The sequence below is a fragment of the Palaemon carinicauda genome, chromosome 38 (genome assembly GCF_036898095.1).
Source record: "Palaemon carinicauda isolate YSFRI2023 chromosome 38, ASM3689809v2, whole genome shotgun sequence".
NCBI classification, from domain to species: domain Eukaryota; kingdom Metazoa; phylum Arthropoda; class Malacostraca; order Decapoda; family Palaemonidae; genus Palaemon; species Palaemon carinicauda.
Genome location: NC_090762.1, coordinates 27152382 through 27176118, shown reverse-complemented (window position 1 = coordinate 27176118; position 23737 = coordinate 27152382). Strand labels below are relative to the sequence as shown.

The 23737-nt window shown below is 46.3% G+C and overlaps 1 protein-coding gene across 3 annotated transcripts in view; it reads right to left on the bottom strand.

Annotated features, from left to right (window-relative positions):
* Start1 (Steroidogenic acute regulatory protein-like) overlaps nt 1-23737 on the bottom strand; it is a 135240-nt gene that overhangs the window by 57056 nt on the left and 54447 nt on the right. For all 3 annotated transcript variants that reach the window (XM_068362001.1, XM_068362000.1, XM_068361999.1), the window contains one exon: nt 12881-12961. In XM_068362001.1, coding sequence (XP_068218102.1) covers nt 12881-12961 — 81 coding nt within the window. The remainder of the gene's footprint in view (nt 1-12880; nt 12962-23737) is intronic.

The following is a 23737-nucleotide window of genomic DNA, read 5'->3' as shown; positions in this document are numbered from 1 at the left end:
TTCGCGAGTCAAGCACTACAAAATGTATCAAATCTATTGTCTTTTTAAGTATATTGGTAGCCCTTAATACGATGATTTATAATAAATGTTACAAAACAATATTAACATTACATTTCATTAACATAATTTCATAATGAATAGCCTATTTAAGGATAAAATTCCACATCAACAATGAAATCAACTGTTAACTGTGCGAGTCCAGCTGACAAAATGTAAACAAAAATGTGGTTACGTTCTCGGCAATCTTTATCTTTCTCCATCCTTACGATAATTGTAATGGTAGTGTTAATGATGGTATATTAAAGCACTATTTTTGTTTAGTACAGTATATTTAAAAGCCTTATTTTTCCCTCTGGGCGTTCAAGGTTTTCACGAGTAGACTGGGTTCGTTTATCGGCAGTGAATAGCCTAAACTTCGGTAACGAGTCGTCAATATTTTGTGTTTATCGGCAGTGAATAGCCTAAACTTCGGTAACGAGTCGTCAATATTTTGTCATATTTTAAACAGTATACATTTGATTTGCAAACATTGGTTTTGTAGAGTAGACGGTAAAATAAAATCTAGAGAGAGAGAGAGAGAGAGAGAGAGAGAGAGAGAGAGAGAGAGAGAGAGAGAGAGAGAGAGAGAGAGAGATTTGATGGCAGAAATTCCTCTCTCTCTCTCTCTCTCTCTCTCTCTCCGTAAGAAATAAAACCATAGTTCACATATGGCAACTTGAGTTTAAGAATAAAATCAACATGAATATTGTTAGTTGTGGCGATCAATTCCTCGCTTCAGGGGGTACACGAAACAAAAACACGACATTCAATTACAACAGCTGATCTCTCTCTCTCTCTCTCTCTCTCTCTCTCTCTCTCTCTCTCTCTCTCTCTCTCTCTCTCTCTCTCTCGTTATACAATACTTACAAATAGATGAAGAAACCAAAATCGGTTTTCTTGAAGTGTCAATTAAATACAAAACGAAAAAATTATACCGTGTATACATCCATTTCAATCATAGCTTAAAATACGGTAACCGATTTCGTCCGCAAACCACTATTTTTTAGGAAACACCATTCTATTCCAGAAAATGTTTACTCTTTAAATGTCAATTGCGCTATAATAAAACATGCACTTATGTTGTTAAATTTCGGGTGTGTTTTAAAAATCGAGTATTGCTAACTTATTTTTGTTTTACATTTGGCTGTGATCACATCAGCTGATGTCTAGCTTCCGCGCAAATACAATAACAAAGAATTGTTTACACCATTTCTTAACTTATTCAAACCATCTATACAGTTAATATTACATAAACACCAATGTGTTATAACCTATCATATTTATTGTTTAGTACTTTAAAACCATCTCTCTCTCTCTCTCTCTCTCTCTCTCTCTCTCTCTCTCTCTCTCTCACATCGAACGTTATAGCGGTAACCTAATTGTTCGGTGACTTTAAAAATAGGCCTAGTGCTTTCTTCATTTACCTTTTTTGCATATGGATCCATAATTGAGGTGGGTACAAGTTGACTTATAACTGAAGTTAGGAAAAGTATTTTGGATATGGAAAGGACAATTATCTTTCGTAACAGTTTAGAATTATCGTAAGTTATCACTCTGTCATTAGCGGCAGTTTGCTATTGTGGATTAAACGCATAAGGAAAAAACAATTTCCAGCTTTGCTACGAATTTAGGAATTTATATGGATACGGTAAGTAAAATATTTGTAATAACATAATGTTTACTAAATGTTTGTAATATCATTAGTTATGACTTAGATCATGTGTGTTTAATGCATTCGTTTGTTTATTATGATCGAAGATGGAGTGTAAACAAATGGAAGGTTTCCGTTTCAGGCGGCATCATAAAGAAAAACATTTCATAAATGGCATTCATTTCATTTATTTGAAAGTTCTAATAAAAAATAATTAGAACATTGGTAATAACAAATTCAACATATAATCTATACTTGGTAAAATTGCTGTCAATTCAAAAACACAGATGTATAAATGCGTCTGTTTCTTCGTTGTGATCAGAGATAAACGTAAACAAAACATTGGTTGTCGTTTTCTATTGTGCTTTTTAGCGTGTTTAGGAAACGCATGATATAAAATCGCCTTTATTTTGATAATTCTGGATTTTCAATCATACAACAAGCTAGTCTATAGAGTGATGGTTTTGCTATTCACCAGTTGTATTATACAATAGATATGACAAACATTAAAATTTGTCTGTATTTTGGGTTGTGTTATAACGGGAAATATATGGTGTTTACACCTATCCTGGTTGTAATTTTAACCATTTTTCAAGTTATTAGAACTTTAAAGTATATTAAATGTTTTATTTATTTACAAGAACAATTTGATATTATAAAGAAATACAGTATAGTACAAAGAAAGTATTGGAAATGGGTAGTAAACACATTTGAATAGGCAAATTGCTGGTTGCCATGGCCGCAATGGAATTATTTCTGTTAGTTGTGTGTTTTGAAATTCGCGATTTTCCATTTATACGAGGTCATTAATCGACCAAATTCTCGCATAATTCGGGACCGTACTGTAATTAGTGATATCGGGAATTTTTTAATATAACAAATTCGTAGATAATTTGTATTTTTCCTAACTATGCAAACCTTAGTTATTTACATGGGGTAATTACTTCGGCGTAGCTGAATGACGAGCCATAAAGTTTTAAAGAGGGTTTCCTACTCCACCGCTAGTTAGCGGGAGGGGTAGGGAGGGGTAGCTAGCTACCCCTCCCCCTCACACACACCGGTGAATAGCTCATTTTACTTAGAGGTAGGACTTATCTTGGGGGACAGGGCTGGCGGACACATAACTGTAAATAGCTAAGGTTTGTATAGTTAGGAAAAATACAAATTATGTACGAATTTGTCATTTGTTCCGTAACTAAAATACAAACCACGCTATTTACATGGGGTGACTTAACCCTTAGGAAGGAAGGTAAGTCCCCTGCCATACTGCCTTTGGCTTGCCCGGGGGCCCCGAAGCCGAGTTTATAAAGGAAACTCAAGGGTCGAGGGCCCCTACACTTCGCAGGCAGTTGTGAGACTGCTGCGGCCTACGTAAGTTGTGTGTGAAGGTGAGCAGTGACTCGTCCTAGGAAGTTGACCGGGAGCTCTTCAGATGGAAATCTAGGCTAGGACTTCCCAATACCACCTCGTCAGGGTATGGGGACATGACAGTATTACAACTTAATACTAGGAACACAAGGGAGCATGGCTTACCTGCAGAGGTTCGAGGTCAGCTGTGCAAAGGACCCAGGATGCTGTTTCTCTCCAAGGGAGGAGAGGATGAAGAAAAGAAAAGGGCCAGACAGATCTTTTCATTCACACAGACTAAAACTGGGTAACAATGCCCTCAACCTTCTGCTACTTGTCCAATTAGGAGCCTGAGGTTAGACCAGCTGTTGTGCAGCCACCACAGGGCCGATAGAGAACGTATCGAACCTCCTGTGTGTCACGTCTTGCAGGTAGTGGGCCGTGAAGGTGGTCTGACGCTTCCACACCCCAGCTTGCAGGACCTGCGTCACTGAAAAGTTCTTCTTGAAGGCCAGGGACGTAGCCACGCCCGACGTCATGCGCTCAAGGGCGACGTGACGGAGGGGGGTCAGAACTCAAGGCCAGATGGATTACCTTGCGAATCCAGGCCGAAATGGTATTCCTGGTGACCCTCCTCTTCGTTTCCCTGGTGCTCACAAACAAAGCTCGCACCTGGGAGCGGACTGCAGCTGTTCTTTTAAGATACAACCTCAGACTCCTGACTGGGCACGGTAAGAGATGGTCTGGGTCATCTGTTACAGACCGGAGAATCGAAACCTGGAAGGAGTCGAACCTTGGGTCCGGCACTCCCGGGTTCTGAGTCTTAGCCACAAACTCAGGGACGAAGCTGAACGTTACCTCCCCCCATCCCCTTGAATGGGCGACGTCGTAGGAGACCATGAAGTTTGCTGACTCGCTTGGCCGAGGCCAAAGCTAGCAGGAACACTGTCTTCCAGGTAAGGTGGCGATCAGAAGCCTGGCGTAATGGTTCGGAAGGAGGTCTCTTAAGAGACATGAGAACTCGAACCACGTTCCAAGGAGGAGGTCTCACTTTCGACAGAGGGCAGGTAAGTTCGTAACTCCGTATGAGAAGAGACAGTTCCAGCGAGGAGGAAATGTCCATTCCTTTGAGCCTGAAGGCAAGACTTAAGGCTGAGCGATAGCCTTTCACTGCCGAGACTGAAAGGCGCATTTCTTCCCGCAGATACACAAGGAACTCCGCTATTGCTGGTAAAGTGGCATCGAGGGGAGAGATACCCCTTCCATGGCACCAACCACAGAAAACTCGCCACTTCGCCTGGTAGACTCCTGCGGATGACCTGCGCAGGTGGCCAGACATCCTTTCCGCAACTTGTTGCGAAAATCATCTCTCTGTGAGGAGATGCTGGATAGTCTCCAGGCGTGAAGCTGAAGCGAAGCTACGGCTTTGTGGTAGATGTTGGAGTGTGGTGGTTTGAGTAGCTCGTGACGTGGAGGGAGCTCCCTCGGGATCTCCGTGAGGAGCTACAGAAGGTCCGGAAACCACTCTGCGTGATGCCATAGCGGAGCTATCAAGGTCATCGAGAGATTGACCGATGTTCTGATCTTGTTGAGTACCCTCTTCATCAGACAGAACGGGGGAAAGGCGTACACATCGACGTTGTCCTACCCTTGTTGGAAGGCATCTTGCCAGAGGGCCTTGGGGTCTGGGACTGGGGAGCAGTACAGCGGAAGCTTGGTGTTCAACGCCGTAGCGAACAGATCCACTGTCGGGGAACACCACAAAGTCAGGACTTTGTTGGCTATCTGAGGATCCAAAGACCACTCGGTACTCACTATCTGCGTCGCTCTGCTCAGACTGTCGGCGAACCTGGCAAACTTCGAGGAGCCTGTCTCGGTGGCGAAGAAGGGACGCCTCCGAGTCTGCCAGGATCAGCCAGTCGTCCAGATAACGAAGGAGACGGATGCCGATCCTGTGAGCCCATGAAGAAATGATGGTGAAGACTCTGGTGAACACCTGAGGAGCTGTGGAGAGACCGAAACACAGCACCTTGAACTGGTAGATCTTGTTGTCTAGGCAAAATCACAGGTACTTCCTTGAAGACGGATGGATTGGGATCTGGAAGTACGCGTCCTTCAAGTCCAGCGTGCACATGAAGTCACGTGGTCTCACTGCAAGCCTGACCGTGTCTGCTGTCTCCATGCTGAACGGAGTCTGCTAGACAAACCCGTTCAGGGTCGAGAGGTCGATGACAGGTCTCCAGCCTCCAGAGACCTTTCTCACAAGAAAGAGTCGACTGTAGAAGCCTGGGGATCCGTCCACAACCTCCTGGAGAGCGTCCTTCTCCAACTATGGTCTGGACTTTGGCCCAGAGGGCCTGCCCTTTCGCCGATCCCATGGCAAAAGAGCTCAACGACACTGGATTCGCTGTCAGGGGAGGTAGAGATGCTGTGAACAGGACGCGATGCCCTAGAGAGATCACGGAGATCGTCCAAGCATCCGCCCCGAGTTGCTGCCACCTTGTTGCGCAACTCTGAAGACATCCCCCCACTGGTGGACATGCAGGGGGATTGCCAACCCTAGCGCTTCCGGCCTCGGCTGGTACTTTTAGGGCTTTTGTCTCCCCTGGAGGACATCCTTCCCCTCCTGATCTTGGCAGGAAAGGGCTTAGACACCTTGGGCTTCGCTGCGACGGTCGTCTTCTTTGTGTCCTTAGCTGGACGGGTCTGCTGGGCTGCAGGAGGTTTGTAGGGCCTCGATGTTAGGGCCCTAAAGACGAGGGAATCCTGGTTGGATTTCCTCCACCTCTCGGCAGTGAGCTCCACGTCCTTAGGCTCAAACAGGCTCTTACCGAGAACGGAAGAGTCTCCGCACTGGGTACCTTATGGTGGAACCTCTAGGCCACAGCGTCCCGGAGCTTGAGGATCGTGTTGGCCCACAAGCTCGAGACTTGGTGGGACAGAAACTCAATGGTCCGTGTGCCCGAGAGAAGAAAGGTTTCCAGCGCCTTCCTGGTGCTTTCTTTGGAGAGGTCCTCGGACCGCACCAGGATGCCTAGAGACCCAAGCCAGATGTCGAGCCATGAAGTCGCCTGCATGGCGCACTTGATGACCTTCTGGCTCCGGATCTCAGTGGCTGAGAAGGACACGTGCCGGTTGGAGTGTCTCTCAGGAGGGACTCCCCCTGTGAGTTCTTCCACGGAGTGATGTAAGGGAAGACTCAGCGAAGACTCCTCGAGGATCTCAAAGTACCTCCTCTGATGGACTCGAGGAGGCGGGAGGAGCTTATTACCGGCACTCGATCTGCTGGAGGAGGCAAGCTCAGCGAGCTGGCACTCGACCTTGTCCCTGGCACTCTTCATCCCTTGGGACCAGGGCAAATCTGCACTGGCCCTAGAGGGTTTCTGAGTGCCATAGACGCGGTACAGAACCATGTCCTTCCCTTCACGAGGTGGGACCTCAGGGTCTGGGATCCCATTAAGGTTCCTCATGAGGGTCATGACTTGCTAGAACGCATGTTCTGACTCCTGGTGCTCCCCTCCTGAAGGACTTGCAGTGAAGTCTCCCGTCCCCAGGGGCTCTTCCTAGGGGGACACGTGGGCATCCTCGACGGCTCTAGACGGTTCCTGCCTGATCCTAGCTAACGATTTGGGAATCGTCTTAAAGAGTCCTTAGGCTCCCTCCTGGGCGTGATATAGGAGAAGCGAAGGAGGCAGGTCCTTCTCCACCTCAGGATAAGGAGACCTCTTGGGAAGAGGAGGAACCTCCTCCATTGGTGCGATGGGGGAGTATTCCTGCTCGTCCGACTCTCCTGAGGAGGGGTAATCCTCCTCCGCAGGGGAGGGCGAGAAGGTCTGAGGGGGAGTACGAGCCTTGCGTAAGGATCTGCGCGGGGACAGAATAGGCCTCGGAGGAGGATCCACGGGAGAGACTCCTCTCTTCCTCTTCAGGGGGGAGGAAGCTGCCGCTGGTTCGCGACCCGAATCAGAGAGGGCTGGCTTAATCGCCTGCACAAGCGCTCTGAGTAGGGTGCCGAACCAAGGCTGCTGTCTGACATCCGCGCTGTCAGACACTCCCTCTGGAGGGAAGGGGATCGAGGGATCCTTAGGAGGAGTCGACAAACGAGGGTTCACCTGCAGGGCTGAAAGAGAAAAATCCCTAGACCTGTCCAGGGAGCGCTCCCCCTCTATCGAGCGCGCTGGTCTGCGCTTGCGGGGAGGGGAGCGCAACAAGAAAGGGTCCGTCTGGCGGCAATCGTGCTGGGGCTCGTGTATCGGGCCCAGATCAGGGTCGCGCATGGATGGATTGTGCGATGCTGGAAATTCGCACGCGCGCACCCGCGTGGGCGGGGGCGGGCGCGATGCGTGCTGGTGACAGCACGGGCGCGTGGGTGCGGGGGCGCGCAACAGCTGGAGCGGGAACATGGTCGCGAGAGTGCGTAGGCGATGGTGTTGGCGTGCGGCGATCAGGAGCTGGAGCTGGAGGAGGCCGCACGCGTGGGCGTGCAGCGACCTGGCGCGGCCCCGAAGGGCACGAGATAATGGGGGCGCCTGAGCGCGTGTCTGGAAGAACCAGCTGAGGGCGCGTTAGCGCTTGAGCAGGGTCGCGAGCGGCCTGGGGGCGAGAGGGTTGGGGCCGGTCCGGTAAGACCGGCACACTCGCCTGTGGGCGCGCTGGTGATCGTGGGCGCGCATGGTGCACATCAGGGTGTGGTCGCACCAGGGTGCGCTGCTGCGGAGGCCGCGAGGGGCAAGCCGAGTGAGGGCGTTCCGGAGTTTGTCTTAAATACAGGAACGGGGTGCGTAGCAGGAACAGGGCGCTATACTGGAGCATCGTGCGCGATTGTATCTGTAGCGAGCTCGTGCGGTCTGGAGGGAGAACCCAGAGGCGGCCGTGAGCGCCCATGCGCTGACTTGGAAACCTCTGGGGTGACGCGCTGAGCTGCCGCGGCGCGTGGTCACGTTGGTGAGCGAGTGGGCGCTGGTGCAGGAACTGCGCGTGGACGCGTATCGCGAATCTCACTAGGTGGGCGCGATGGGTCCAAAGCAACGCGCAGGCGCGTTGGAGTGCGCGTGAGCGCTGGAACTGGAACCGCTCGTGGGCGCGTGTCGCGCTTATCCCCCGAGGGGCGTGACGAGTCCACAGGAACCTGAGGGCGCCTGTACGCCAACTCAGGAACCTTCTGGACCGCGCGCGGTGAAACGGGAACTGGGGGGCGCCGAGGCGCTGGAGGGCGTGTGGGCGCAGGTGGCCGCTGGGGCACCGGTGGACGCGTAGGCGCCGTATCAGGAACTGGCCGCGTGTGCGCAGGTGAGTGCGGCGGCGCTATATCAGGAACAGGGCGCGTTTGCGCAGTTGGGCGCTTGCGTGCTACTTCAGGAACTGCTGGAGGGCGACGGGGCGCCGAAGGGCGTGGGCGCGCAGGGGAACCCTGGTGCATGACAGGAACAGCGGCGCGAACGCCTAAGGGTGAGCGCCGAGGCGCTATGTTAGGATCAACAGGAGCAACAGCAGGCGGTGTCTTGCGCTTAGGGGCGAGAGGCGCAGTTTCGCGCTCAAGTCCCTGCAGCCCCGAAGGGCCAGGAGATTGCGCAGAGGCAGTCTCAGGTGGCGCATAAAGCGCATTAGCACCTTTAGACGTTGAAGGTCTGGGCGACAGGTCACCTTGTCCTGAAGGACGACCATCCTCCGAAGGGGATCGCGAACGATCCCGGAGAGGTCTAGATTGGTAGCTGGCAGGACAGGAGAAGGGCGAGTTGTCTCCTCCAAAGAGGACTGTGGAGACGACGAGCCGAAGAGGCGCCTCTCAACCACTTTGAAGGGGGAAGGAAGGCCTCTACGCCGAAGGGGAGGACGAGCCTTCCGCCTTATACGCCCACGAGGAGCCGTGGGATCAGCAGGCTGACCATCAATGGGCCTCCGAAGAGGCGTCTCTACCAGAGAACTCCCCCGAGAGGGAGTCTCAACGGAAGAAGAGACCGTGGGACTAAGCTCCTCCCTCGAGGAGGGGGAGTCAGAGCCTTCAGCTACCGCACCCAGAGGAACAGGAGTTTGGCCAGACCCACGGGATGTTTCTGACACAACAACGTCAACCACAAACAGAGAATCTATCTCCGCTGAAGTTGACGATTGTTCGGCGGCCGCACCCCGTTTAATCATGTCAAACAAGGTTTCCTTGGAGGGCGAACGCTGCAGCCCCAAGAAAGCCCAAAGCTGAAAAACATAATTATTAGATACAACTACCTCCTCCAAGGGGGGAGGGGCAGTCGCCTCGCTACGGGAGGCAACAACCTCTCCCTCACCCCGGGATCGGTTAATGACATCAACAACATTACGGTCTACGCTACCACTCGCCGGCCTCTCGGAAGAGGCCGCTCGAGCGGGAGCTTCGGAGGAGGAAAGGGCGCCAGAAGAAGATGACCTGGGATTTTCTCTCTACCGAGAAGCCTCCAAAGGAGAAAGATCCCTTTTAGCCTTCTTCTTACGTCGCCGGGCAAACCTCTCCCACTGGGAGGTAGACCACTCCCTACACTCGATACACACGCTAGACCTATCACACCGTTGGCCCCTACACTGAAGGCATAAGGAGTGAGGATCCGTGTCCACGGACAACATAAAGGTCCCACAAGGGCGCCGGGAAGTCCTGGGCAAGTACAGTATGCATGACGATTAATAAAGGCCAACTTCACACACATACACTGAAAAGAAAAAGCAAACAAGATTATGGCAGTCAACAAAGAGGAGAGCGCTGACAGGTCTGTCGTCTCTCCGAGCCAAAAGTAAAGTGAGCTATTCACCGGTGTGTGTAAGGGGGGAGGGGTAGCTAGCTACCCCTCCCTAACCCCCCGCTAACTAGCGGTGGGGTAGGAAACCCTCATTAAAACTTTATGGCTCATCATTCAGCTACGCCGAAGTAATAACCCCATGTAAATAGCGTGGTTTGTATTTCAGTTACGGAACAAATATATATATATATATATATATATATATATATATATATATATATATATATATATATATATATATATATATATGTGTGTATATATATATATATATATATATATATATATATATATATATATATATATATATATATATATATATATATATATATATATATATATATATATATATATATATATATATATATATATATATATATATATATATATATATATGTATATATATATATATATATACATATATATATATATATACATATATATATATATATATATATATATATATATATATATATATATATATATATATATATATATATATATATATATATATATATATATATATATATATATATTCTAAATTTTTTTCTAGCTATGCAAACCTGAGACTTAATATGACTTCTGTAAAGCTGGAACTGTCATAAAGCTTTTCAATGAGCTTCACCCACCTAACAGGCAATGCTACCTTCACTTTGACCACCTTCAACTTTTAATAGAAGATTTATCCTTAGGAGAGCGAAGTTCCTCTTACCAAACTGGCTGTTTTACTGACCTGGAAAGTGCTAATGTACTTTGGTCCAGTATGTTAGCAATAGTAATGACTCCAGTTCAACCTCATAACTACCTGAGCAAGGAGAAGTAGCAGGTGTTAGGCCTAGGTCTTCACCATGTACTGGTGAATGGTTACTGAAGAATCTTTATCCCTCGGGTGTTACAGTAATACAAATGTTTATTATGATGACGTAAATCGTTAGGAGGTAGGTCACAAGGTTCGTGACCTGTGGTCCCACCACCTCGAGCCAGGGAGAGAGTTTGTTTGCAGACGACCGACGCCATGTCGAGTACGAACTGTCGCTAATCCTTAACAACCCCAACGCACGAGGGTGGTCGGGTAAACACTGGGGGATTCAATGTGGGGTAACCTAGATCGCAGGAGATGTCGCATAGTAATGGTCACCACCTATCTCCTTGAGGAAGAACCTTATCCATAGAGACAGGTGCCCAGGGAAGCAGGTTGAGGAGAGTTATGATAAAGAATTTTTATTTAAAGTAATTACAAAAAAGAAATGTTGATCTACAATACTGAATAAGACTTGAAAAGCAATTATTAGATAAAAAGAATTCAATTTGAGAAAACAAGCATCCCACACATCAGGCACTCCCATATCAATACGCTATTGTCCAATCTCCTCAGTAAATACTCCTAGTTTCAGCAAATCGACTCAAATCTCATGGAACTAATTTTCAACTTTCATTAATGATTCCTTAGACACTACAACATCAACATCCAATGCCTTATGATAGTGATAACCTTGGTGATGCTTTGTAACTACAATGCAATCAAATTTGTGATGCAGATTTTCTCACAGTCAACATCAAAACATGTCTTTTCGGTGAAGTTTAACATCTTCAGTATCATCATTTCAACCTTGTAACCTAAGAACACTCCAAGCTTCAAGGAGAACCCTATGATATTGTGGTTCATTAACAGTATAGAGTCAGCAGAGTCTGGATAGAGACTAAACTTAAAGTTTGACTGCCACTGAACCTTTTTCTACACCACTTTATACTCGTTTGTTCCTCTTATCTAAGTTGGGGAGTCCTCAATTAGGCGCACACTCTCTAGAATGGGCGAGGGTAGCTGTTCCACAGCAGCAAGCATGGACACATCTAGAAGACCAAATCACAGCACTCTTTGCTAGTGGAACAGTGACAGGGACGGCAGCGGGAAAAGAATGCTTCTGATATCTAGCGATCATCAACAAATCCAGGAGTTCCTCTGTTAAAGGGGCAGGCAATAGCATACCAAGGTCAAGGTCCTAGCAGGGTTTGCCAACATCAGTCACATAAGTGGGAGTGCCTAGAGAGAGTGGTACACTTGGCCACACAATTCTATCTTATTTCTCTTCCTCTTTTTTATGTTAGAGTATTTATGGTTTATATAGGAAATATTTATTTTAATGTTACTGTTCTTAAAACATTTTATTTTTCTTGTTTCCTTTCCTCACTGGGCTATTTTCCCTGTTGGAGCCCCTGAGCTTATAGGATCCTGCTTTTTCAACTAGAGTTGTAGCTTAGCAAGTAATAATAATAATAATCTTATCTCAGTCAAGAAACTCCCTCAGGGCAGGACGACAACGCCCTTACTCTTACAAATTCTAGAGAAAAAACTGCCTTCACACCCAAAGGAGGGATGCAGGAAACTTGAGAGTTTCTTCGGCATAAGTTTGGGCAATACCAACTCTGATACTGACAAATCCCACCTAAATTTCTTCCTGTTCTTACAGGACTTAGTCCACTACACAGGAGGCCCCTCTCTACACTCAGAACAGGGAAAAGCCTGCAATGGCCTTTGCATAAACTACATAAGTTATAAGATGCAAGTCCATGTGACGTTCGCTCATGTACCAGTCACAACCTCAGACGTATTTACCAAGGTAAAGTCGCATGTCTGCCCACAGAGACGACATCATTAAGAACAAGCAAACAGCCGAGAACTTAAAAATAGAAAGAAAAGCATAAGTTAAACCAAAGCATGATAAGGGGAGAACACGTCGGTGCAGCACTGCGGCCAAGGTTAAGAGTTAAGGTACCGCCGTCTGGTGGGCGACTGGAGCTACACACCACCTGGTAGCCAGCTGAAGTCATACTTCTAATAAAGGTTGAAGGTTTGTATTACATACGGGAACAAATACGTATGTTTCCTATGGCCAAGTTCCTATCCTACATAGAAGTTAATTTGTATCATTTGTTACACCATCAACATATCTGGATGAATTGCTTACCAGCATTTATTGAAGCATTACAACCTCATACCAAATAACTATTTGTAAAAACATGAACTACTTGAAATGTTTCTCTAATTAAATTTGCATTGTAAAAAATCTTGATCTGAACTTACCACTATATCAAACATTGAATGTTTGACATCATAATATTTAACTTCTTCAATTAATGCCTCCATCAAAGGCATGCCATCAATCTGAAATAAATAAAAAAAGATTTTGTAAGGCATTCTTTAATATGACCACAACTAAATCAAAATTTTAACAAAATCCTATCTATGGAAGGAGTCAAACATTAAAAAAAAACTTGGTCAAATTCAGGTTTTACTGTAGCTTTATACTAGTATTTTCCACATTTCTAACGCTCTCACGTTTAGTGACATCTCATCAAGTAAACTTCTTGTTTTATTGATTTCCAAACAGTTAGTTATGTATGTAAGGTTATTCTACATACTTTAGTATGTAAACAGAAACAAATGATCACAGGTAGTGATACTGTATTAGCTATATAAGCCACCAAGATAAATGCATGAGCAAATGTTTCTTCACACAGAAGAGCGCTGGATTTCCTGATGTAAAAAACTAAAAGTGAGAATAACATCAAAATACAGCTTAATCTACGACTTAGAAGGATTCTGTTCTTTAAGTACTGTAATCTGCATTTTTTTTAAATATAAAAACCTGAGTCTTTTAATAGCAGTATGATTTTAGCTTATCAGGAAACAGCTGTTAACCTTTTAATGAGGTAGTAGTAGAAACTGGCAGGTGGAGGGAAAGCCCCACCCACTTGACAGTCAGATATGTGCTCACTCTTGACCTTAGATTTGGGACTTGCAGGGTGACTGGGGCAGAAAGTAGCAGGTTTGTACAGCTATTAAAAATACAACTCATCTTTCTGGTTAACCTTCCAGGGATCTGACAAGGATAGCAAAACTTATGGCTTCTGTCGACCTCCTAACAAACTGAGCGTGAACATATTGCAGGTGTGAGAATATGCCCTTAGATGGTAGGTGGTCATGGAAGAATCTATATGGTATTTGAATACAAAGTCATTATGGGAAATGGGTTGCATAAATTCTATATATCCTCTGCCTCATCTGGGAGGACGAAAAGAAACGTTATTTGATAACAAGACTTACCTACATTACAGTAGACATCTTGTGACAAAGGAAACAGATATTTTCTTTAGGTATTTGTATGACGTAAGGTCTGTTATCGAAGAGCAGTTTTATAGCTTACAAAGGCTATATACTATACAAGTATTATGCAATCAAATAATCACTTGATAATAAATATAAAGCTTCTTACCATAACAAATTTGTAAGTAATATGTATTTTTCCTAGTATACAAACCTGGAGCTATTTATAGGGTATACTTTCAGCGCAGCTGACAGACGAGCCATGATAATTTTAGTGAGGGATAACTACCCTATCTGCAAGTTAGCGGGTAGGGGGTGGGGTAGACTGGCTACCCCGTTCACTCACACCTCTCGGCTGAGTAACCACTTTGCTTTATGGCAGGACTTCTCGGGGGACAGGGTGGTGGGCCAATTTGTATAAATAGCTCCAGGTTTGTATACTAGGAAAAATACAAATTACTTACAAATTTGATATTTGTTCCGACGTAGATACAAACCCTTCGCTATTCATAGGGTGACTTACTCTTAGGAGGGAGGAAGTCCTCACCAACTAACTGGCCTTGGTCATGACCCGGGGTCCTCTCTATTTCGATTTGTGATCGATAGTAGAAGGGACCCTACCCTCGCTAAAATCAAGTGCCGATATGAGGTAATGCACTGATAGTGGCCTGCAGAAGCTTGTGTGTGAGTGGAACTAACAGTGTGGCTTGTCTTACATAGGAACTCAAGTACAAAACCTATTGTTCTTAAAGACTTACCCAATATCCTCCCTCCAAAAGGTATTGGGGACGTAACTAAGTATTCTTCTATACTTAGGAGGCACAAGGGAAATGGGTCTTACCTGCAGCGAGGTGAGGTCAGCTATGCTGAGGCTTGCGGAGCTGTTTTCCCCAGAGGGGAGAAGGTGAAAGGAAGAAAGGAGCCAGGCATTCTTACTCATTCACCTCAGACTAATCCGGGTAGCCTCAGCCCTCAACCCTCTGCTACTTGTCCATCAAGGAGCCTGAGGTGTTTAGACCATTTGTTGTGCGGCCACCACAGGACCAATGGAAAAGGTCTCCATGTTCTTGTGGGTTACGTCTTTGCAGGTAGTGGGCCGTGAAGGTCGATTGATATTTCCATACGCCAACTTAAAGTATCTGCACCACAGAGTAGTTTCTCGAACACCAGGAACGTAGCAACGCCACTGACATTACGAGCTCTGGGTCTTAGGATGGAGGAGAGTCTAGATTGAGAGTACAGTAACCTCAATTGCCTTCCAATCCCAGAGGGGAAGGAAATCCTTGAGGTCCTCCTCTTGCCCTTCCCTGTGCTGGTCAACAGTACCGACACACGGGGGCGAGCTGGTATCGTTCTTTTAAGGTAACCCCACAGACTCCTCACTGGGTAAAACCCCAGTTGATGGGTTTTCGGTTACCGAACGAAGACTCTATTCGAAATGGGCTGCACCTAGGGTACAGCACACTCGGATTTGAGTCTTTGCAATCCAAACAGGGATGCCGCTGAGGATTACTTCTCCCCGTCTTCTAGTGTAGGAGACATCAGAAGATGAATCATACAACTCACTAACTCTCTTGGTCAAAAGCCCAAGTGAGTAGAAAACCCATCTTCCGTGTAAGGAAGCGATCTGCTGCTGGGTATAAGGTTTGTAGAGAGGGGCCTTAAGAGACTGGAGGACCCAAACTGCATTCCCAGGAGGAGGTTGAGATCTGACGGGGACAAGTTATCTCACACTTGTAAAAGTAAAGGCATTGACGGGAGAGAATCCCCTTCCATGACATCAGTCACAAGGGACCGAACACTTCGCCTGGAAGACCGACGCTAAAAAGTGTCCGAGGTGCCTAGATATCTTTTCCGTAACTTGTTGCGAAAGGCCTCTCTGAGAGGGGTGGTGTAGGATCGTCCCAGGCGAGAAGTCAGAGCAAAGCTATGGCTTGGGAAAGTGTTAGCATGTGGCTGCTTGGAAGATCGTGCCGTGGAGGAAGATCCCTCGGAACTCCGTCAGGAGCTGTAGAAGGTCCGGGAACCATTCTGCGGGTTGCCATAGCGAAGCTATTGGAACTCCGTCAGGGGCTGCAGAAGGTCTGGGAACCATTCTGCGGGTTGCCATAGAGAAGCTATTAGAGCTCCGTCAGGGGCTGCAGAAGGTCCAGGAACCATTCTGCGGGTTGCCATAGCGAAGCTATTAGAGCTCGGTCAGGGGCTGCAGAAGGTCTGGGAACCATTCTGCGGGATGCCATAGCGAAGCTATTGGAGTCATTGATAAGATCTTGCTTATCCTGACTTGGCTGAGGACTTTTTCACCAGACCGAGTGGGGGGGGGGTAAAAAAACAAGGCACACCTCTAGGCCGCCCCCTCGATCTTGGAATACATCTTGTTTGAGGGCCTGGTGTTCCGGGACTGAGGAACGGTCGAGTGGGAGCCTGAAGATCAGGACCGCTGCGAGCATAACCACAGTCAGGGACCTCACAAAGTTAAGACTTTGTTGGATACAAGATGATTCCAAGACACTAGGAGCCCACTATCTGGGTGGTTTTGCAAGCACATTCCTGTACCAGGAATGACGCAAGCAGATGGGAGTAACTAGTTGTCCTCTGTCCATCTGAGGCTTCTACTGCTAGATGGTTCCCTAAGAGAGGTGAATGCTGGTACCTTTCTGAATCGGGCCAACGGACGAGGCTGGAATGGTGCAAAATATGCCTGCCCCCTCTCTTTAGTTGCATTTAAGAGAGCATCAGACCCAGAGGAAAGACGAGAAGACAGGCTTCCTTGCAGAAGCTCTCGTCTGCCACCCATCATCCACGGAGTGTCCAGCGGTGAGGGGTGGTGGAGTGCATAACAATAAACACATCTCGAGATGATGTCGAGACATGTAACTAATTGCACGTTCTTGCAACGAAGGGGAACAGCCTGTTCTCCCTCCAACTGCCATTAAACCAGTGTGGTTGGCCGAATAACAACGATACCAACCGGAAAACCAGTTAATCAGTACAGCTTATGTTATAATAGCGAATCTCCATAGAGATCGCTTTCCGGACAAGAGACTGTACCGTAATCACCGAACGCATCCAATCAAACCCAAGAGGAGATTGAGACGTATCTCCAATCTACTGATGTAGTAACACCGAATCGTGGGCATGACAAGCATACATGCATAGTTCAACATAAAAGTCGTGTCCGGAACTCAATTGGAAAACGATGAAAACGTTCGTAACGGAGGTTTCTTCTTTTTAGGACAAAAAACGTTCGTACTTCTCCGTCTCCGATCGGTAACCTAGCATTTGTATTAAATGTTCCCTACTAGGGAACAGATATGCTTATGAGAAGTTTCCACCCAAAGCCTTTGTAGGAGACTATGACATCCGATCGCGGGAAAGGAAAAAATGCCTATAAGGAGGCAGAACGTAAATGCCGTATGTCTGGTTACAGGAAATTAGCCAAGTAATGTACTGAATAACCTGGTTTCAGTAAGGGATATAAATACAGTGGAACCTCTACACACGAACGTAGATCCAACATCCGAAGTAAAATTCGAGATATTTTTCGACTCTACACCCAAATTTTATTTCGACACACCAAGTAAGCAATTTTCGTCGTACCGGTTGTATCCGAATTTTTCTACACGCGAAGTACAATTCGAACACGTTCCTACTCTACACCCAAATTTTTTTTTGACACCCGAAGTAAACCATACCCGTACGCGTAGATGGTACTCATAGCGCCGGATGTATTTTTTTTTTTCGCCGATAGAAGGCAGCACTTCGACCTCGGAGGGACCCTCAAATAGCGCGGCTTGGGTCATTCCTCTGTTCTCGTCGGCTTCGTGTGGTTGTGCCCTGTGCGTTCTGCTATTAACTGTGATTTTTTACGTAAATGCTTTTACGGTTTTTTACGTAAACCATGGGTCCAAAAAGGCTTAGTTTTGCAAGTGGTAGTGGTGAGAAAAGGAAGAAGGAAATGCTTTCTTTAGAAGTGAAGCAAGAAATTATTGAAAAGCATGAAAATAAAACAGTTAACAGTACGTTGCGTGAGTGAACTTGCAAAAGAATATGGCCAAATTATGTCGATGATCTCGACAATCTTGAAACAGAAAGAAGCCATTAAAGCAGTGAAACCTTCTAAGGGGATCACCATCATTTCAAAACGTCGTAGCCTTGTCATAGAAGAGATGGAACGACTTTTGCTAATCGGGATCAAGGACAGAGAGAGTGTTGGCGACAACATCACCGAAACTATCATCTGCGAGAAGGCACACGCCATCTTCACTGACTTGAAGGGGGCGAGCTCTGGGGGTGATGCTGGGGAGAGTTCAACCGAACCTTCCTCAGACGATTTCCAGGCATCTCGTGGCTGGTTTGAAAAATTTAAGAAACGGTCCGGGATTCATTCAGTTGTTCGCCACGGAGAGGCTGCTAGTGCGGACACAAAGGCTGCAGCTGACTTTGTGAAGAGCTTTGAAAAGACCGTGCAGGAAGAAGGCTACGTAGAGCAGCAGGTGTTCAATTGTGATGAAACCGGCCTGTTTTGGAAGAAGATGCCCAGTCGAACCTACATCACCGCTGAAGAGAAGAAATTGCCTGGGCATAAGCCAATGAAGGATCGGTTGACTCTTGCCCTTGTGCCAATGCTTGAGGGGACTTAAAAGTCAAGCCCTTACTGGTTTACCATTCGGAAAACCCTAGGGCCTTTAAGGCACAGAATGTGGATAAGGACCAGCTTCATGTTATCTGGCGATCCAACTCGAAGGCCTGGGTCACTAGGCAGTTCTTTGTCCAATGGGTTAACCAAGTTTTTGGTCCTTCTGTGAAGAAGTATCTTCATGAGCAGAAATTGCCTTTAAAGTGCCTGCTATGCCTTGACAATGCACCCGCTCAACCGCCCGGACTTGAAGATGATATCTTCAAAGAATTCAAGTTCATAAAGGTGCTGTATCTTCCACCGAATACCACCTCTATCCTCCAGCCCATGGACCAGCAAGTCATCTCGAACTTCAAGAAGCTCTACACCAAGCACCTATTCAAGCAGTGCTTTAATGTCACGCAAAGCACAAACTTAACTTTGTGTGAATTTTGGAAAAGCCACTTTAACATCGTGCACTGCTTGAAGATCATAGATCAGGCTTGGGCGGGATTAACTCGACGAACCCTCAATTCTGCCTGGAAGAAGCTGTGGCCTGATGCAGTTTCTCCCCGAGATTTCGAGGGTTTCGACCCCGAACCTAATCCCGTGGTGGGTGCAGAGGAAGACATAGAGGAAATCGTCTCCCTTGGCAAGTCCATGGGTCTGGAGGTCGACGCAGATGACATCACGGAACTTGTCGCCGAACATCACGACGAACTTACTCCAGAGGAGCTCAAGGAACTCCATGCTATGTCTGAGCACATGAGTGATGACGAGGAAGGGATCGTGGAGGTAGAACATGTGTTAGGTTCAGCGCAAATAAAAGAGATGTTAGGAAAATATCAAGACGTGGTCGACTTCATCGACAAATACCATCCAAAAAAAATTGCAGGTTTGTCGTGTAGTTGCGCAGTTCAATGATGTTTGCCTAACTCATTTCCGAAACATTCTGAAAAGCTGTACCAAGCAACTTTCTATCGATAGCTTCTTTAAAAAACTATGAAGCGAACTCGTGATGAAGAGGAAGGAAGTGGTTCAAAGAAAATGGCAAAGAGTGAAGAGAAAAAAATTCAATCAATTTTAAGTGTAGAGAGTGAAAGTGATTAAAATTAATCATCAAAAAGAAAATGTAAAAAAAAATATAAAATATAAAAATAAAAAAAAATAAATAAGCTAAGTTAGGATAAAGTTCACTTAGTGTAAGTTAGAATAAGTTATGGTGGTGTACGTTTATCGTTGTCACCCTCTCTACCTCCTCGCCGCTCGTCCGTCTCCTCTCTGCGTAGCAAGACAGACACCTGCGCTGGACTTTCTAAAGTAAAGTGACACTAAAAACCTGTTTCTTATTTATTATTTCTAAAGTAAAGTGACGCTAAAAACCTGTTTCTTATTTATTATTTCTTGATAATTATTCTTTTTTACATGTCTATTATCTAATTTAGAGTGCATATTGTCATGTGTAATTATGTGTAGTAATTTATTAAGGAGTTATCATAGGTTTTTGGGCTCAACCAAGGATTAATCCTATTTTAATGTATTCTTATGGGAAAATTCATTTCTACATCCGAACATTTTCTACACCCGAAGTCGGTTGTGGAACGGATTAAATTCGTATGTAGAGGTACCACTGTATACGAGTTCATAGTACAGAGTTCTAATTGCACGATGTATATAGCCCTTATTGGCAGAAAGATCGCTTGCACGCATATACGTACTTGTCCATTTGCGCTAGCGCATGCGTATTCTCTGCTCCAGGAAACGTTTGCAACGAATCCGGTTGCGGGAATAATGGATGTGCGACGAATCGCAACATTATTGCTGAAAGAGTTTTGAGCATTGACTAACTGTAATATTTTCGTGAATGAGAGCGAACATGTTCTCAAACAAAATATACAATTTAGAGGCGATCATTTCCCCTTTGGTTTACCCCTCCTCTTTATGTGAGGGGCTAGCCAGTGTTCATTACACAGAAACGGATGTCTGGTTACCTGTGGACGGGGTTTGAAACTTTCGTAAATGTAATGAAAAGTTGCCCAGCTGTTGCTATCGTTCTTTTGACGTCAGCAAACAACATTCCTTCGGGACTAATTGTTCGAAACAATAACCCTGTAAGAACAGAATAAAAAGTCTCGGAAGCCTATCGTGTAAAAGGCAAGTCGTTATACCCATGGTACAATGACGGGGGAGGCTGCCTCCATCAAACGGTAGAACCGAATTTAAGACAATAACCTCGCGGTTTTGTCTTGGCTAGAGCGCATGCTCCGGGAAGGCCTACGGCCTTCATGAAGTTTTAACAACACCCATTGAAGTTCTGTAAAAACTTCTCAGGAACGAGTCTCCTGAAAAGGGTGAAGTCTCGTATGTGGAAGTTTGCTTCAAGAATGCCAGACATAACTGCCATCGACCGCTTACCCGAAAGGGTTGCCATCGAACGCTTTCTCGATAGTGAGAAAACTACCGTCAAAATCAGGCAAGGCCTGCCAGGGGAAGTGAACTGGAAGAATTTCTTCATACCTCGTTCATTTCCGTCTGCTAACCAAACCACTCGAAGTGGGAAGGTGGAGGAAAGATGACAGTGGTTCGTTCAAAAACGAAAGGATTGGTGCTGGCAAAACCAGACTAGCTGACATAGTAATCAGCTGGGAGTGTAGGGTGACGTATCAAGTCACACCTTTGGAAGACCCATCCCGTAGAGGGGAGAGGTCGACCATAGAATTTTCAGAAAAACTCTGGATCGCGGAAATCGAGAGATTCGGATGAGAACCTAGGGGTTCAGAATCTATTAGTGAATTTCTTTCTCACAACCTTAATGGATGTTGTGCCGAGAACCCGCAGGAACTCTGTCGCTGATTCCTGATGGAATTTTCAGGAATCGTGTTACGTGACCAGGACCCAATGGAACTGTGTCATAGTTACCTGTAGAGATTCGTAAACCCTTAGGCAGCAGGCATGCCTCTGTCATAAGAGTAAAACTCTTGATGACGATGGGCGCTCACAAACATTTCACGGGATGAGTTCAAAAACTCTATCATGAGTAAAACTCTTGTGCACTCGTGAACACTTCGCGCAACGAGAGTCTGAAAAACTCTGTCATGAGTTGTTCGCGCACTTCAACTGATTGCGTGCGCCTAGTTATTCGTGCGCGCCGTATCGGTCGTGAGCGCCAATTTGGTCCTGCGCGCCAAATTGGACGTGCCCGCCAATTTAGTCGTACACGCCACATTGGCCGTGCACGCCAAACCGGTTGTGCGCCCAATCGTCCGTGCTCGTAAAAGGTTGGTCATGCGCGCCAATTTGCGAGCGAGAGCTCTGTGGGTCGAGAGTACTCCTACTACGTTCACCCGAAGGTTCACGATAGCCTGTGTTTTGTGAGCGCAAACGATCAACACAACGAGAGCCCGCAAACTTTGTCATATAAGTATGGCTAAGATCACTAGAACCCAAAGGTTCAGTGTAAATTGCGTTGTGAGACCCCGAAGGGTCAGCACATTTCTCTATCACGAGACCCCGAAGGATCAGCGTGATTAGGGGCACGAGAGACCATAGGCCTAACGTGGCCTGTGTTGCGAGACCCCGAAGGGTTAGCGCAACGAGAAACCGAAGTTTCCCTGTCACTCAACATCGAAGTGTCGGAGTGACTAAAGTTACGAGAGCCCAAGGGTTCTGCGTAAATAATGTTGCGAGACCCCAAAGGGTTAGCGTAACGAGAAACCAAAGTTTCCCTGTCACAAAACACCGAAGTGTCAGTGACTAAAGTTACGAGAGCCCAAGGGTTCAGCGTAACTAATGTTATGAGACCCCGAAGGATTAGCGTCATGGGAAACCAAAGCTTCCCTGTCACAAAACACCAAAGTGTCCAAGTGACTAAAGTTACGAGAGCCCAAGGGTTAAGCGTAACTAATGTTACGAGACCCCGAAGGATCAGCGCAATGAGAAAAGGAAGTTTCTCTGTCACAAAACACCGAAGTGTCTCGGTGACTGAAGTTACAAGAGCCCAAGGGTTCTGCATAACTAATGTTACGAGACCCCTAAGGATCAGCGGAACGAGGAACCGAAGTTCCTCTGTCACGAGACCCCAAAAGGTCAGCATGATTGATGGCACAAGTTCCCGAAGGCTCAACGTTACCATCGTTACTAGAGCCCAAAGGTTCAGCGTAACTGAAACCCGAAGGTTTTGAGCGGAGTCCTGAAGCACTTCTACTGTCATGAGAACCTGCAGGATCAACATGACGAGAACCTGAAGGTTCAACGTTCACGCCAACCCAAAGGGTGATCGTAACGAGATCCCGAAGGATAAAGGAGAACCAGCTGGTTTAAAGATAACACCTCCGCATAAGAGGTTTGTTCTCCTGAAGAAGAATGTCGCTTAAGATAAGGCTCTCGCTCCACCCCTAAAGGAGAACCATAAGCGTAACGGGGGACCGCCAATGCCCAGAGGCGGTCTTCTCTCGAGAATGAGTTTCCCCCGAAGGGATAACCTGCTTTGGAGAAAGCTCTGCCACTACCCCTGGTGGATCAGCAAACTCCTACAAGTTATTTCTCGCGAACGAGAGGGAAGTTCTCCCGAAGGAGATTGCCTAAGACAAGCTTTCTCCCAGCTCTATGGGAATACAGCATAGGCGTAAAATATCTCTTTCGCGAGCAAGGGAGAAGTCCTCCCAAAGGAGGACATAGCCAAAGACAAGCTTTCTCCTAGCTCTATTGGAAAAATGCGTAGGCTTAATAATATCTGAGTGAAGTCCTCCCGAAGAAGGACATCGCCTAAGACAAGCTTTCTCCCAGCTCTATGGGAAAAAAGCATAAGCATAAGAAACTTTCTCTCGCGAACGAGAGAGAAGTCCTCCCAAAGGAGGACATCGCCTTAGGCAAGCTTTCTCCCAGCTCTATGGGAAAAAAGCATAAGCATAAGAAACTTTCTCTCGCGAACAAGAGAGAAGTCCTCCCAAAGAAGGACATCACCTAAGACAAGCTTTCTCCCAGCTCTATGGGAAAAAAGCGTAGGCGTAAAAATCTCTCTCGCGAACAAGAGAGAAGTCCTCCTGAAGAAGGACATCACCTAAGACAAGCTTTCTCCCAGCTCTATGGGAAAAAAGCGTAGGCGTAAAAATCTCTTGCGCGAACAAGAGAGAAGTCCTCCCGAAGAAGGACATCACCTAAGACAAGCTTTCTCCCAGCTCTATGGGAAAAAAGCGTAGGCGTAAAAATATCTCTCG